General features: G+C 42.2%; 1 protein-coding gene across 1 annotated transcript in view; it reads left to right on the top strand.

Moving 5' to 3' along the window:
• LOC141148929 (cytochrome P450 2W1-like) overlaps positions 1 to 9467 on the top strand; it is a 49917-nt gene extending 40450 nt beyond the window's left edge. The window contains exons 8-9 of the mRNA XM_073636821.1: positions 7090 to 7231; positions 8541 to 9467. Of these exons, the coding sequence (XP_073492922.1) occupies positions 7090 to 7231; positions 8541 to 8728 (330 nt within the window). The 3' untranslated portion in view covers positions 8729 to 9467. The remainder of the gene's footprint in view (positions 1 to 7089; positions 7232 to 8540) is intronic.
• Positions 9468 to 17798: the final 8331 nt, after the last annotated feature.

The raw sequence follows: 17798 nt of genomic DNA, 5'->3' as shown, positions 1-17798 counted from the left end.
AAATCCAGCATGCATGAGAACAAAGGGGACATTCACAGCATATTACAATCATGGTAATTAGGGAAGAAATACAATATATTATCAAACATTAAATACAATAAAATGGGATATAAAAGGATAAAAATCTTACCTTCATATACTCCTTCTGCAGGACCTGGATGATGGCAGAACAGGTCTCTGGGATAATGATCCCCAGAGCCTGGGGGGAGATGCCTGTCGAGAACTTCAAGTCCTGCAGACTTCTCCCTGTGGCCAAATACCGCAAGGTAGCGACCAACCTCTGCTCCGGAGTGATGGCTTGCCTCATGCAGGTATCCTGCCTGCTGATATAGGGGGTCAGCGAAGCCAACAAACGGTGAAACACGGGGTCCGTCATCCTGAGAAAGTTCCTGAAATCATCAGGATTATTCTCACGGATCTCACGGAGCAAAGGCATATGACAGAACTGGTCACGCTGAAGCAACCAATTCTTGGTCCATGAACTCCTCCCCACCCTGTTCATGGACTGGACTTGTGTCAAGGTCAGGACCCCAACACCAAGCCCCCGCACAGCACGAACTCTACGAGGAGTACGCATACGAAACATGGCTAGAAAACGGTCGGCTGCTCAGAACGAAGTAACAGAACGCACTGAAGAACAGCAAGGCCTGTGAAGAGCGACCTGAAAAACAGCAACGAGCAGGCAAGATCACACAGAAAACTTTGATACGAACTGACTGCACGCACTGAAGAGCAGATACAAACCCACAAGCACAAATTGAACGTCAGAAAACGATCTGAAAGCCACGAGTCTGAAAAAGCGCGAATCGTCTCTCACCAAACTTTTACTAACACGAGATTAGCAAAAGGAGCCCAAAGGGTGCCGCGCTTGGTTCTGAACCGGCCTTTTCTAGTCTCGTCGTACGTGGTGTACGTCACCGCGTTCTTGGCGATCGGAAATTCCGACAACTTTGTGCGACCATGTGTAGGCAAAACAAGTTTGAGCCAACATCCGTCGGAAAAAATCCTAGGATTTTGTTGTCGGAATGTCCGAACAAAGTCCGACCGTGTGTACGGGGCATTATCCTTATGTTGGTTGACCAGTTCTCAAAGATGTGTCATTGTATTCCACTTAAGAAGTTGCCCACTTCTAAGGAACTGGCTTCCATTTTTGCTCGGGAGATCTTTTGCTGGGGTACCCAAGGTGATTGTCTAGGACAGGGGTAGTCAGTTTGTGTCCCGGTTCTGGCGAGCCTTTTGTGCACAGTTGGGAATTCAGCTTTCTTTCTCCTCTGCGTATCACCCGCAATCAAATGGGGTCACAGAACAAGCCAATCAGTCCTTGGAGCAATTTCTACGTTGCTATATTTCTGACCATCATAACAACTAGACCTATTACCATGGGCAGAGTTTGCTCACAACAATGCTTCCCGATTGTCCCCATTTATGGCGAATTATTGTTTGCAACCTTCCATGTTGTCTGACTCGCTTGTTTGAATATTCCTGCGTTAGAGGAGCATCTCCGTGGTCTTCGTTCCACTTGGGCATAAGTCCAGGAGGCTTTGCGACATGCTAATGATAGGGACAGACTCCATGCTGACAGCAGACGCCTGCCTGCGCCTTCCTACCAGGTTGGGGACAGGGTCTGGCTTTCACCTCGCAATCTCTGACTTCGTGTTCCCTCATTGATGTTTGTACCTCGGTTTATTGGGCCTTTCCGTATTCTTCGCAGGATTAACCCAATGGCATACGCATTAGACCTTCCTTTTAATATGCGTATTTCGAATGTATTTCATGTCTCCTTATTAAAACCTTTGGTCTGCTACCGTTTCTCCACCTCGGTGCCATGTCCTCACCCTGTACAGGTTGAGAACCATGAGGAGTATGAAGTACAGTCCATTGTTGACTCCCGTGGGCGCATACAGTACCTGGTGCATTGGAAAGGGTACGGTCTGGAGGAACGCTCTTGGGTCTCATACTCAGACGTATATGCCCCTGTCCTTCTCTGTGATTTCCATAGACGTTTTCCCCTCAAGCCTGGTGGTCCTCCGAGGGGGAGGAGTCATTGAGGAGGGGGTACTGTCAGGGCTGGCCTCAGCCCTTCCTTCTCTGAGCTGGCCGCTCAGCTGTCGGCTAATTGCCAGCTCCTATCTCTCCACAGTTACTCAGCTGTTGATGATATCCTGCTTGTTAGTCCTGCCTACTTAAGCTGTCCAGTCCAGAGGAGCTCTGCCTTCGCCTTGGTCACATCACAGAATCTCCTGCAATCCTGTTCAAGACTTGCTTTGCTGACATCCCTTCTGGCTCCAGATCCTGCTTGCTGTTCCACTACATTGATCCCTGACTTCTGGCTTGGCTGCCTATCCATTTCGGTTACTGAACTTTGGCTATGTTTTGACTACGTTTGTTCTTTTTACTTTTATTATTAAACAAGTGTGATTTAATTGTACTTTTTGTCTTGGCCTGATTTCATGGTTTCTGACAATTAGATACTGTGTACACTGCCTGCACTGTATTAGAAACTGTACAACGGCTGCACTGCATTGTATACTGTGTACACCACCAGAAGTATAGTAGAAACTGTACACACTGTATTAGATACTGTATACACCGCCTGAAGTGTAGCAGAAACTGTGCACACTGTATTAGAAACTGTATACACTGTATTAGATACTGTGTACACCACCAGAAAAGTGGTAGAAACTGTACACACTGTATTAGATACTGTGTACACTGCCTGAAGTGTAGTAGAAACTGTGCACACTGTATTAGATACTGTGCACACCACCTGAAGTGTATTAGAAACTGTACACACTGTATTAGATACTGTGTACACCGCCTGCACTATATTAGAAACTGTAAAACAGCTGCACTGTATTAGATACTGTGTACACCACCAGAAGTGTAATGGAAACTGTACACACTGTATTAGATACTTTGTATACCGCCTGAAGTGTATTAGAAACTGCACACACTGTATTAGATACTGTGTAGTAGAAACTGTACACACTGCATTACATACTGTGTACACCACCTGAAGTGTATTAGAAACTGTACAAACTGCATTAGATACTGTGTACAGCCCCTTAAGTTTATTAGATACTGTATACACCACCAGGAGTGTAGTAGAAACTGTACACACTGTATTAGATACTGTGTACACCGCCTGAAGTGCATTAGAAACTGTACACACTGTTTTAGATACTGTGTACACCACCAGAAAAGTGGTAGAAACTGTACACACTGTATTAGATACAGTGTACACTGCCTGTACTCTATTAGAAACTGTACAACGGCTGCACTGTATTTTATACTGTGTACACCAACTGAAGTGTAGTAGAAACTGTACACACTGTATGAGATACTGTGTACACCGCCTATACTGTATTAGAAACTGTACTACGGCTGCACTGTATTGTGTACATCACCAGAAGTGTACTAGAAACTGTACACACTGTATTAGATATTGTGTACACCACCATAAAATTAGCAGAAACTGTACACACTGTATTAGATACTGTGTACACCACCATAAAAGTAGCAGAAACTTTACACACTGTATTAGTGTCAGGGGTGGGCTCAGCCCTTCCTTCTCTGAGCTGGCCGCTCAGCTGTCGGCTAATTGCCAGCTCCTATCTCTCCTGCCTACTTAAGTTGTCCAGTCCAGAGGAGCTCTGCCTTCACCTTGGTCACATCACAGAAACTCCTCTAGTTCCTCAACTCCTTGAGAATCTCCTGCGATCCTGTTCAAGACTTGCTTTGCTGACATCCCTTCTGGCTCCAGATCCTGCTTGCTGTTCCACTACATTGATACCTTGATTGACTTCTGGCTTGGCTGATTATCCGTTCCGGTTACTGAACTTTGGCTATGTTTTGACTACGTTTGTTCTTTTTACTTTTATTATTAAACAAGTGTGATTTAACTGTACTTCTGTCTCGGCCTGATTTCATGGTTTCTGACAATTAGACACTGTGTACACCACCTTCACTTATTAGAAACTGTACAAGGGCTGCACTGTATTGTATACTGTGTACACCACCAGAAGTATAGTAGAAACTGTACACACTGTATTAGAAACTCTAAAATGTATATTAGATACTGTGTACACCACCAGAAAAGTAGTAGAAACTGTACACACTGTATTAGATACTGTGTACACTGTCTGCACTGTATTAGAAACTGTACGATGGCTGCAATGTATTGTGTACTGTGTACACCACCAGAAGTGTAGTAGAAACTGTGTACACTGCCTGAAGTGTATTAGAAACTGTACACACTGTATTAGATACTGTGTACACAACCAGAAAAGTAGTAGAAACTGTACACACTGTATTAGATACTGTGTACACTGCCTGCACTGTATTAGAAACTGTAAAACTGCTGCACTGTATTATATACTGTGTACACCACCAGAAGTGTAGTAGAAACTGTACACACTGTATTAGATACTGTGTACACCACCTGAAGTGTATTACAAACTGTACAAACTGTATTAGATACTGTGTACAGCCCCTTAAGTGTAGTAGAAACTGTACACACTGTATTAGATACTGTGTACACAGCCTGAAGTGTAGTAGAAACAGTACACCACTGAATGCACTGTTGATATAGGTTACAAAGAATGCAGTGTATATATAGATATATATCTATAGATATAGACATATATACACATACGAGACTGTATGTGTATATATATATATATATATATATATATATATATATATATATATATATATATACAGCCCCTTAAGTTTATTAGATACTGTATACACCACCAGGAGTGTAGTAGAAACTGTACACACTGTGATAGATACTGTGTACACCGCCTGAAGTGCATTAGAAACTGTACACACTGTTTTAGATACTGTGTACACCACCAGAAAAGTGGTAGAAACTGTACACACTGTATTAGATACAGTGTACACTGCCTGTACTCTATTAGAAACTGTACAACGGCTGCACTGTATTTTATACTGTGTACACCAACTGAAGTGTAGTAGAAACTGTACACACTGTATGAGATACTGTGTACACCGCCTATACTGTATTAGAAACTGTACTACGGCTGCACTGTATTGTGTACATCACCAGAAGTGTACTAGAAACTGTACACACTGTATTAGATATTGTGTACACCACCAGAAAAGTAGCAGAAACTGTACACACTGTATTAGATACTGTGTACACCACCATAAAAGTAGCAGAAACTTTACACACTGTATTAGTGTCAGGGGTGGGCTCAGCCCTTCCTTCTCTGAGCTGGCCGCTCAGCTGTCGGCTAATTGCCAGCTCCTATCTCTCCTGCCTACTTAAGTTGTCCAGTCCAGAGGCGCTCTGCCTTCACCTTGGTCACATCACAGAAACTCCTCTAGTTCCTCAACTCCTTGAGAATCTCCTGCGATCCTGTTCAAGACTTGCTTTGCTGACATCCCTTCTGGCTCCAGATCCTGCTTGCTGTTCCACTACATTGATACCTTGATTGACTTCTGGCTTGGCTGATTATCCGTTCCGGTTACTGAACTTTGGCTATGTTTTGACTACGTTTGTTCTTTTTACTTTTATTATTAAACAAGTGTGATTTAACTGTACTTCTGTCTCGGCCTGATTTCATGGTTTCTGACAATTAGACACTGTGTACACCACCTTCACTTATTAGAAACTGTACAAGGGCTGCACTGTATTGTATACCGTGTACACCACCAGAAGTATAGTAGAAACTGTACACACTGTATTAGAAACTCTAAAATGTATATTAGATACTGTGTACACCACCAGAAAAGTAGTAGAAACTGTACACACTGTATTAGATACTGTGTACACTGTCTGCACTGTATTAGAAACTGTACGATGGCTGCAATGTATTGTGTACTGTGTACACCACCAGAAGTGTAGTAGAAACTGTGTACACTGCCTGAAGTGTATTAGAAACTGTACACACTGTATTAGATACTGTGTACACAACCAGAAAAGTAGTAGAAACTGTACACACTGTATTAGATACTGTGTACACTGCCTGCACTGTATTAGAAACTGTAAAACTGCTGCACTGTATTATATACTGTGTACACCACCAGAAGTGTAGTAGAAACTGTACACACTGTATTAGATACTGTGTACACCACCTGAAGTGTATTACAAACTGTACAAACTGTATTAGATACTGTGTACAGCCCCTTAAGTGTAGTAGAAACTGTACACACTGTATTAGATACTGTGTACACCGCCTGAAGTGTAGTAGAAACAGTACACCACTGAATGCACTGTTGATATAGGTTACAAAGAATGCAGTGTATATATAGATATATATCTATAGATATAGACATATATACACATACGAGACTGTATGTGTATATATATATTAATACACCGCCTGAAGTGTATTAGAAATAGTACACCACCGAATGCACTGTAGATATAGACTACACTGGATGCTGAGTGTATATATATATATATATATATATATATATATATACTAATACACTGCCTGCACTGACTGAATATCGAGTAAACACTAAAAATATTGTCTATGCTAAATGTAGAGTATGTGTGTGTGTATGTATATGTGTGTGTGTGTGTATGTATGTATGTATGTGTATATATATATATATATATATATATATATATATATATATATATATATATATATATATATACACAGTATATACTAGACTGAATGTGTATATATATGAAATACATTGCCACTAACTGAACAACTTACCTGCTTAATCTAATTCAAGCTATCTCTCTGTTCACGCCAAAAATACTACACACGGCCGCCGTGTAAGCAGCCATATATAGTATGGGGCGTGAACTTAGTCCCCCTGAGCCATGATTGGCCAAAGGCACCCTGCCTTTGGCCAATTATGGCTCTCTTAGCAGAGGACACTGGGATTGGCCAAAGCATGCCGGTCAGGTGCATGCATTAGCCAATCACCATCATTCTTTCTGTGAAAGGGCAAACACCTGATGTTCGAGTCGAACTTATGTTCAACCCAAACATCGAGCTCTTCCCTACTCCTTACATATATCTGTTAGTAGTTATGCTTAGTAGTTATTGTTGCTTCTGATATTGGAATTAAAAATGATCTTATCTCTTATTTTCTTAACAGGGAACCCCAGTGGTCCCTCTTTTTACATCAATTCTATATGATGAAACCAAATGGGAGAGTCCTAGGGAATTTAACCCCAATCATTTCCTTGATGCTGATGGGAAGTTTCTAAAGAGAGATGAATTCTTTGCTTTCTCCAAAGGTGAGTAAATAAATTGCTGACTACACAAGTTTTATTACAAGGGATGCATCAGAGCCCACTAACAGCTTACCTGCACTTATTAAATAAAGAAAGAACAGCATACTGTAGATGCACTTCTCTAACTTATTTGCAAGTAATATACTGTATACTACCTATGTGAAACAATCTGCCTGTGGTTGCACATTGAGTGTAAGTCGCTGACAGTTATGCCGCGTACACACGTGCGGACTTTTCGACCGGACTGGTCCAACTGACTTTCCGACTGACTTTCCGATGGACTTCCGACTGACTTTTGAACAAACGGACTTGCCTACACACGATCACACCAAAGTCCGATGGATTCGTGCGTGATGACGTACGACCGGACTAAAATAAGGAAGTTGATAGCCAGTAGCTGCCCTAGTGTGGATTTTCGTTCGTCGGACTAGCATAAAGACGAGCGGATTTTTTGACCTCACTCGAATCCGTCGGACAAATTTGAAACATGTTCCAAATCTAAAGTCTGTCAGATTTTTGACCGAAAAAGTCCGCTGCAGGTCCGATGGAGCCCACATATGGTCGGATTGTCCACCGGATTCGGTCCGTCGGACCAGTCCGGTCGAAAAGTCCACACGTGTGTACACGGCATTAGATGCCTTCTTCCTTCTGCTGTGTTTTAGAAGTTTAGACCAGCTGGACCTGCACTCTTTCCTCTGCCCCCACCTGGACTGTGGTATACTCACACTGTGCTCTTCATACCTTGTGCCAGTAAACAGACCTTAAAGTGAATTTAAAGCAGTCCATCTGAGCCTGATCAAAGGTGCTTGTTTCCAGTTCCTCTGGATACTTTGGTTGAAGCTGGAACTACCCACTGATTCTGCTTCTGCCTGCTGCTTGTCCTGACCTTCTGCTTGATACCATGGGATTGCACCTTGGTGATGTACCAGACTCCTTATTGGTGGCACAGAGGGTCCACTGTACTACATGACACTATAAAGCAGTTGGTTTAGAGGATAAGGGCTGTATTGGTATCTTTGAGATGGGATTGCAGAAGACAAGGGGTGAGATCTACGATTGCTTTGTGTGGTGGTCAGTATACTTCAGAGGAAGACAAAAATACTATGTAAGTGAAAGCGAGTAAGGGCCAGTCTGATGTAGTCCCCATCCTCGTTGATGCTTTGAAGGACATTGCCTGCCCGAGTCTAAACACAACAGCAATAGATGCAAATGCTGCACTAATTACACATGGGCTGGGAAGTGAATGAAAATAGAGTGTCCATTTTAATATTAACTTTGCCCTGATAACCATTTATTCTTATTTTACACACAGGACGCAGGGTGTGTGCTGGGGAAAGTCTGGCCAGGATGGAGCTTTTCTTGTTCTTCACAGGAATGCTACAGAAATTTACATTCACTCCTCCACCAGGAGTGAAAAGGGAAAGCTTGGACCTCACTGCAGATGTTTTCTTTATTATGAGACCTAAGAGCTACCATGTTGTTGCCACACCCAGAATATAGACAATTGCAAATTTTCAAAAATTACAACATATGCAGTTTGCAATTGATTTTTCTTGTCAAATTTGTCTATTGAACTTTAACAATTACTATACTTAAGTACATATGGTGGCAACAAAAGAAAAGATCACATATATGGTAATAATATTGAGTTGTAGTTCCAACATAAACTAAAAGTAGTTTAACTAAAACAATTTTAGCATGCATCTAACTATTCAAAAGATTGCGTCATACATTGTATAAGAGAGAATAAAACCAACTTAGACCAGGTTAATATAGGATGACCTCAGATATATAAAAAAAAGGTCTTAATTATTATCAAGAGCATAGTTTAAAAAAAATAAATAATTTGTTATAGAATCTATTGGAATTATGTACAATTGGTATAATGATACGTGTCTGACTCGCGGCCCCTGGTAGTATAGACAGGAGGCACGGGAGTGCAGAGTGGTATGAGAGCCTGGCAGGTGGTAGCAGAAGAGCCGACTCAGGATCCAGGTGCTGGAGGTTTGGTGATCACTTGACAACAGGCAGGCAAGCTGGCACACAGGCAGCAGATGCAGAGCAGTAGTGGAGCAGGCAGGTCGGGTCACAGGCAGGGTTGGCAACAGGCGGGCAACCAAGTAGAGAGGAGCAGGCAGATTCAGAGTCAAGGCAGGCCGAGGTCAGGTGCAGGCAGAAGACAAAGGATAATCCAAGGGGCAAGCTGGGTAGTCAGGAGATCAAGCGTTCAAGAGTAACAGGAGCAAGGACACAGGAAGCTGCAGATCAGACAGCACCTAGCAAAGTGCACTAACAGTTTAAATAGGCCGCACAACAGCGCACACAGGAATGCGTGCACCAGCGTGCACCAGCACGCACCAGAGCGCCCAGCACTGCGTCCATTATGGGAACTTCTCTGACACACCTCCAACCAGCCACTGGCCACCAATACTGGGGGGTGGGTAATTGTTACAGTCAGACAAAGACCACCAATACCCGTGACAAAGATGGGTTTATTGTTGCCTCCAGCCATTGACCACCAATACTGAAGGGGGTTATTGCTTCTGGCAGCCGCTGATCACCAAAGCTTGGGGGGTTATTTTTACAGCTAACCACTGAGCACCATGCTGAGGGGTTATTGTTCCAGACAGCCACTGGCCTTCAACACTGGTGGGAGGGGAAATTGTCACAGTCAGCCATAGACCACCAATGCAGGGAGGAGGGTTCATTGTTACATCCAGCCATTGCAAACCAATACTGGGAGTTATTGTTACCATCAGTCACTGACCACCAAAGCTGGATGGGGGGTAATTGTACAGCGAGCCATTGAACACCAATCCTGAGGGGGAGGGTTCTTCATTGTTACCTCCAGTCATTAATAATGGGGGGATTATTATTAACCATAATTATTAGCCATTGACCACCAAAGCTGGGGGCTATTTTAACAGCCAGCCACTGACCACCAGTGCTGTTAATTATTGTTACAGCCAGGAACTGACCACCAATGCTGGGGGGTGGGGGGTGGGGGGCAATTGTTAAAGCTGAAAACCCACTGTCAGCTCATGTCACAGCCCAGCGCTCCAGTGAGCTTGGAGGAGAGCAGAATGCTGAAGACTGAGCGATCAGCAGTTTTTCTTTGAAAGTCAATACTTCTCTTTTAAGATATATTATATATAGATATATTATATATAGATAATCTTTTAAGATTATATATATATATATATATATATATATATAGTATATCTTAAAAAGAGAAGTATTATATCTTAAAAGAGAAGTATTGACTTTCAAAGGAAAAAAACTTTTTTACTCACCTAGGTGGATGCAGCATTGATCCTATCAAAGACCTCTGACCGCTCAGTTTTCAGCATTTCCAAGAAGGCTTTCCAGATGATTTAGGAGTATGCCCATTCAGCCAAAAGAACATTTGTGAGGTCAGTTTCTAAATAAGTTTGAGGTCAGAGCTTTGTGCAGTGTATTTAACTACCTTCAAACCAAACTCATCCAACCATGTCTTTATGGACCTGGCTTTGTGCACAGGGGGACAGTTGTGCTAGAATTGAAAAGGGTTTCCCCTAAACTGCTACTACAGGATTGGAAGTACACGATTGTTTAAAATGTCGTTGTATGCTATATTAGTAGTACCCTTCACTGGAAACACCTTATTTGGAGATGTACTATCATATCTATGCCATATACTATACTTGCTTTTAGTCTTAACTTCATAGCTCTAAAGAACTGTAAGTCCTTGGTAATACTAGTTGCTAGTGTTATTGCAGGCCAGATTTTATTCATCTGTCCATAGTCAGTGTAAAATATTTGTGGAAGAAAGAACAAAAGTAAAACCATCAAAATAGACCTGAGCTTCACTTCCATGTATGTAACCCTAAAATGTAACTATGTACCACATGACATAGGGCAGGAGGACGTTTTACCTGCTTTTGTTTTATTAGATGGTCTTAACAATCATAGACTGTAAGTGCTGCTATGCAGTAAAATTCAATTCAACATTTGGATTCTTCTCAGAGATTTTGTTATCCACGCATTGCCCTACTTTAGTATTCCTTTTATATTGCTTTGCTTCTTAGAAACTGACCTCCAATAGGAGCAGACTCAAATACACAGGATCCTGAAGTTTTAAATAACATATAAATCGTAATAATATATTACAAATGATTACAAATGATCTGCAATCACTTTGGAACTATACACCCGCTTTCGGGCTTCTAACATAACATCCCATGGATCTCTGCCTAAGGTAGAAAAGTAAGAGATACACAATCTGTCATCTTTTCTGGTTGCCTTGTCTGTCTGCTCCAATGAAATTGTGAGTAAATCAAGCAGCTGAAGAAAAAGGGACATAGGGGCAACAGAGAAGACAGGTAATAATTTCTTTTCCTGACAACAGTGGGCAACAAGAAAACGGACTTTGAAGGTTGCCACTATAATCCCAAATAGGAAAGAAGAATGGTCTCGTATTTTGTAAAAATATATAACTTATTTGAATCACATTAAAAAACACATAATGTATATTCTCGAGTATAAGCCGACCTGAATATAAGCCGAGGCACCTAATTTTACCACAAAAAACTGGCAAAACTTATTGACTCGAGTATAAGCCTAGGGTGAGAAATGCGCAGCTACTGTAAGTGGAAAAGAGGGTCAACAATGACCATTTGCAGCCTCATTGTGCCCATTTGCATGCCTCACTGTGCCCATTTGCAGCCATAGGTCCCCCAAACTTCAAACTCGGTAGTTAAGGGTTCCTAGATGCCCCCTAGCTGCAGCCAAAATTTGGGGTCTCTGGACCCAAAGGGCCCCGAAATGACATTGCTGCAGATGGACACAGTTGACCGACTTTGGAGCCCCGTATCTCGGGGCCACTTGGTGCTAGGAACCCCAAATTTGGTGTGCAAACCCAGTGGAACTAGCACTACAACATATCCAGGGGGGGTTCCTAGCACGAAGTGGCCCTGAGATACGGGGCCCCAAAATCTGTTCATGCACTTCTGCAGCAGAGAATGACATTTTCCGAACCGACTTTGGGGCCCCATATTTGGGGGGCCACTTGGTGCTAGGAACCCCAGCTCTGGATATGTTGTAGTGCTAGTTTCACTGGGTTCCTAGCACCAAGTGGCCCCAAGGTACAGGACCCCAAAGTTGGTTTGAAAATGTCATTCTCTGCTGCAGAAAAGTGCTTGGCTCGAGTGTAAGCCGAGGGGGGCATTTTCAGCACAAAAAAAGTGCTGAAAAACTCAGCTTATACTCGAGTATATACGGTATGTTTGGAAAAAAGATAATAAGGTAATATATATACATGAACATATCTGAAAAAGTACACTGTCTCTACAAGAGAACAGATGAGGAAGCTGAAACGGGGAAGTCGCATGGCTGGCCTATGAGAATGGTAGGCCAGGTAGTCCTAGAAGATTCCTTCTGGCTTAAAGGCCAAGCATACAAAACTTTAATATCAGTGCCAATGGATCGGTACGCGTTTCACCTTTAGCTTCTTCAGGAGGACTTATTTGGTACTAAGAAATATATCATAATCACTATTGAGTTCATATATAAATGTATCATATTGGATTGTTATACATCATTCAAAAAATGTTTTTGAGACCATCATCTAGATAATATTCCATTTTGACAATTGTATATCACTCAGAAATAAAAGAATTATATATGTGAAATACTTTTTTCATCTTTTTTCTGTTTTCACTCAGTTATCATTGGATGTGGTGCCACGTTCTGCAATATATGTCTCAAATCCCCCTTTTTAACAATAGGCAACAAGCTAACTGTAATACCACTTTTCTTTTTTTAAGTTTACATTATCATTCTAGGTATATGTAGCACTCTGCCTTTTGGGGTGGTGTGGAATGACACCTAGGTGGTGTGGCAGGATAAAATTTCAGCCTTGGGTGTTTTGTTCTTGGTGTTTAATGTGGTGAAAAAGTTGGATGCCAGTCACTTTAGCCTTTTACAATATGTTGCTGAACCCAACTCTAGGAGAAAGGTTTAGAGGTGCAGGATACATAAAAAATCAACAGAACTGGTCTACACAGGTAGCAGAGTGAATCTTGCATTCCCAACTGCAATTTAGTGTAGCTGGTGTTAGCCTTTCTCAAGCTTGGCTGATAGTAGTTTGACTCTTTAGGAGCAGCCAAATCAGATCTACAACAAGTTTCAGTGGACCTTTCTCTTTCTCTAAACAACTTGACCCTTTGATAGCAGACAGAGGGTACCTTGATTTGTGAGCAGTTGCATCCTTTTTGCTTCTACCCAACTTCTGTGAGACACTCTTCAGCATCCAAAATTATTTTACAGATGTTTCGACCCAGACAGCCATTTTCCTGCCCAGCTCCTCTGGATATACGCTCCAGGTGGAGCGTATATCCTGGAAAGTTGCTTCAAACATTTATTACTTTCTCTCAACCCCATCACTGAACAAAACGTTTCAGTGACTGGCTGCAGAGAATAAATATTTATAACTCAGATATTGATTTTTTACATTCTGAGCAAGCAAACAAAACTCATACTAGCTACAGCCTGGCTGCAAAAAGAACACCAAATTTAGCTAGCGACATTCCAGCATAGGGCGGGGTTCCTACATATAGCCTGAGCTTAAATGTCCATATGTATAAACGAACTACTGTATATGCACGGAGAACACAAAAGTGAAGAGCTTAGGAGAGCAGGTTATCCCTTAAGACCATTTCACTGAGCCACCTGTTATGAACACAGATTCATATGGTCACACAGTTCTGTGCATTCTATTTATAACAATTGAATGTAATATTAAAACCTTGTTTTTTAAGCACTTTCACTTACTGAGTATGCAGCCTCTTTATCTTTTAATTACTCTCTCATTTTTCAGTTCACCCAAAAAGTACTCACTTTCATTTATAAAAATAATCCAAAAAACATCCGCCCTCATGATGTATTAAGGAGGGCTTTACATTATATAACCTGTATGTTAATCAGAATGCATTGGGGATGTAGTACTGTGCAAATTAAAGCTTAAGTCCAGCTATACTGAAAAGTTCACTTGTAGTGGGTCTCTCCCCACAGCATGGGTATTTGCTCTTTTAGACAAGGCCTGATGAATAAGGTAACATTTTTATCTTACTCCTCATTCTCTTGACAGCAGGCACTCTTGTCTGCTCTCTAATGTTCCAGGGATTTGGGCAGGCCCTGGGCATCCTCACCTCAAGAACAAGGTGAGTAATTCACCTCACCTTATTCCTAGACTAAACAAGTAAATAACTACATGACTATTGAACCAAAACATATGGGACTTTCTAGGTATGCACAAACATGTCCTTAAAAATATTTTTGTTAAAACTTTATTTTTATTAATAAGTCACCTAAAATATATAAAAAGTCTAATGCATATTACAACTTTGAAGTCGCGTATGCAGAAGTCCATCAGTGGTACAGAGTGTAACTGTTCATTCATTGTGATACACTTTAATTTGTCAACATTCATCAATGATGGGACTATAAGAAATCCTTCCATCTGTACTATAATTCAATGGGTGAATAATACTCAAATACCCATTGCGTGCTCTGCCGCAATTTCAGTGCGACTTGGAATCCCGGGCAGAATTGTGCCAATTCTGCCTACGATTCCAAATGCTAGGTGTGAATGGGGGCCTAAGACATCCCAATAAACCTATATGAGCCAAATAGAGACTAATGAGTCTCAAATTTTCTTCTAAACTGTCACCATAAGCCCTGGTCAGTCAGTCCTGGAGATATATTGAAATCAATAGTTAAATGTTTATGTTGTATGAGCACTGTTGAGTGCAACGTGTATATACACACATTGGATGTACATTGGACATACATAATGGGACATTGGACTTGCCAAAAATGGTGTAAGTGGAAAGATAGATTTTCACAAGCCAAGATAAGTATTACAAATTTGATAAAATATGGGCTTTATGGATATATTGTTCCTCACAGATCACTAAATGATGCACACTTGGCCTACACAAGGAATGTCTAAAATCCTCCTTGTAGTTGGTACTCACATTGCAATACTATTTATGTATTAATCCATAGGATATCCCTGCTGGAGCTTTTTTTCAATCTTCCACTGACATGTTAATTCAGCCTTAGTTGCTTGTTGGAATGCAAAATTGGTTGTTTATATCCCTTGCTTAAAAAGTTTGTTAACCCAAAAAAAAAACAAAAAACAGATCCTGTTCCCTTAAAGCATGTTGTACAGCACAGTGCTTGTGCTGTGTCATTTGGCCCCCTGTAACATCTGAAATATAAACAAAAGAGTCAGTGCTACTACCCATACATCACATAGAAAGCAGAGATCCCGGGTGCTCGATCCACAGTTGCTGGCTGAGTAGGGAAATGAGGAAAAGATGATCCGCACTCCGGTGATTGCTCTTAAAAAGTGTAATATTTATTGATAAGCCACAGTGACCAAACACAAATGAGAACAGTTGACGCATTTCAGCCTATAAGGCCTTAGTCATAACCACATCCACAACCACTCAACATCTGAAATACCTGGCTGATCCTGCCTGGCTATACCTTCCCCCCCTGTAAACTGACCACTATAATCAGGGCTGCTGAGTCCTGACACCATGGTCCGTTTACGTGATTCTATCATCCGCAGCCCTGCTCTCCTGTGTCTCCTCTGTCCTCCTCCCCCTCCCTTCCTTGCCTGCCTGTCTGCTTGTACCAGCTCCCACGCCCCCACCACCCCCTTCCTGCTTCAGCTGCTCTCATAACTTCTACTAAATCGTCTTATCACCTCTGTACCATAATAATGTGTCCCTGTGACTGTGTAATGTAAAAAATCTGCCGATCTGTACCTATATAAGCACGGCTCCAGGCATTCAGCTTACTGTCGGCTCTCTCTTCTCTCTCCCCCTCCTCCCCGGCTGATGTCAGCAGGAGTGCTCAGCCCCGCCCACTATAACTGTGAGCCAGAGAGAGAAGATAGTTGACAAGTCAGCTGAGCACTGGGAGCTGAGCTTATATAGGTACAGATCGGCAGATTTTTTACAGAAGACGAAACCCACCTTTCCCTTCTAAGTTGATTATAACCCTACCCTATCTCTAATTTACTTCTCTCATTTTCTGGTCTGTTTCCTGGGATTGCTTGGAATAGTACCCCAACATATATACAGAGACTACATATTCACATGTAGCGGGTGTCTCACAATATAACCCGCAAATCTCGCCAAGTTGGCCAGAACAATGTACACAGGCTTTCCAGCTTCCGTTAGGGAGAAAAGTTGCCTGTCATGTCTGGGCTTTTTCCGCACCCCCCCCCTCCTCCTTCCTGTTTTCACTAACTGAGGTAGCGTAATATGAGCTGACACACACACACAGCTCTGGATTCAGTGACTTCTATTGTGCTCCTAATGGCTGGAAGAGGAGAACCAATTAGAAGCAGAGTTACAACAGCCAATGGAAGAGATTGTACAGACCAGGGGGTGAGCAGCTATGGATTCTGGGACATGAAGTTCTCACACAAAACGGCCCCATAGACTGGTAAACAGGGAGAACTGCAAACCCCGTGATTCTTTGCAGAGAGGAAAGTAAAGGACTCCATTTTGTGTCCTGAGGAAAAAGTTCAGTCAGTCATGAGGGAGTGAAGAGGCCAGACCTGAGGGAGAGATGCTGGCTCTCTCAGAAGATTTCCCCATGCGATTCAGACCTCCGCTGTGAGTTGGGATGTCCTGCCTGAGAGAGGGGGATCCCAGGTGAATATCGAGGTGCATCTTCACCAGTGGTGAACCGTCCCAGCGTGAGGAGAGTCGGTTGGCCGCCATTATACAGAGCAAAGACACATAGTTACATAGTTACATAGTAGGTGAGGTTGAAAAAAGACACAAATCCATCAAGTCCAACCCATGTGTGTGATTATATGTCAGTGTTACATTGTATATCCCTGTATGTTGTGGTCGCTCAGGTGCTTATATAATAGTTTCTTGAAACTATCGATGCCCCCTGCTGAGACCACCACCTGTGGAAAGGAATTCCACATCCTTACCGCTCTTACAGTAAAGAACCCTCTACTTAGTTTAAGGTTAAACCTCTTTTCTTCTAATTTTAATGAGTGGCCATGAGTCTTGTTAAACTCCCTTCTGCGAAAAAGTTTGTCCCTATTGTGGGGTCACCAGTATGGTATTTGTATATTGAAATCATATCCCCTCTCAAGCGTCTCTTCTCCAGAGAGAATAAGTTCAGTGATCGCAACCTTTCCTCATAACCAATGTCCTCCAGACCCTTTATTAGCTTTGTTGCCCTTCTTTGTACTCGCTCCATTTCCAGTACATCCTTCCTGAGGACTGGTGCCCAGAACTGGACAGCATACTCTAGGTGCGGCCGGACCAGAATCTTGTAGAGTGGGAGAACACAGTATACAGAGCCAAGATACAGAGACAAATTCTGGACGGATCAGCCTGTTGGGATCCACCATGGTGAGAGGGCACATGCCCATTCAAAGTAGTGACTGTAGTATTGCTGATTGAGTTTCTTTCCTACAGACTGCTGATGAGACTTCTAGTTCCACAGCGATGGATCTGCTGCACCTGAATATCTTGAAACCAGAAACTCT

Source organism: Aquarana catesbeiana, linkage group LG06 (assembly GCF_042186555.1).
Source record: "Aquarana catesbeiana isolate 2022-GZ linkage group LG06, ASM4218655v1, whole genome shotgun sequence".
Taxonomy (NCBI): Eukaryota; Metazoa; Chordata; class Amphibia; order Anura; family Ranidae; genus Aquarana; species Aquarana catesbeiana.
The sequence above is the reverse complement of the archived record's forward strand: the minus strand, read 5'-3'. Positions and strand labels throughout refer to the sequence as shown.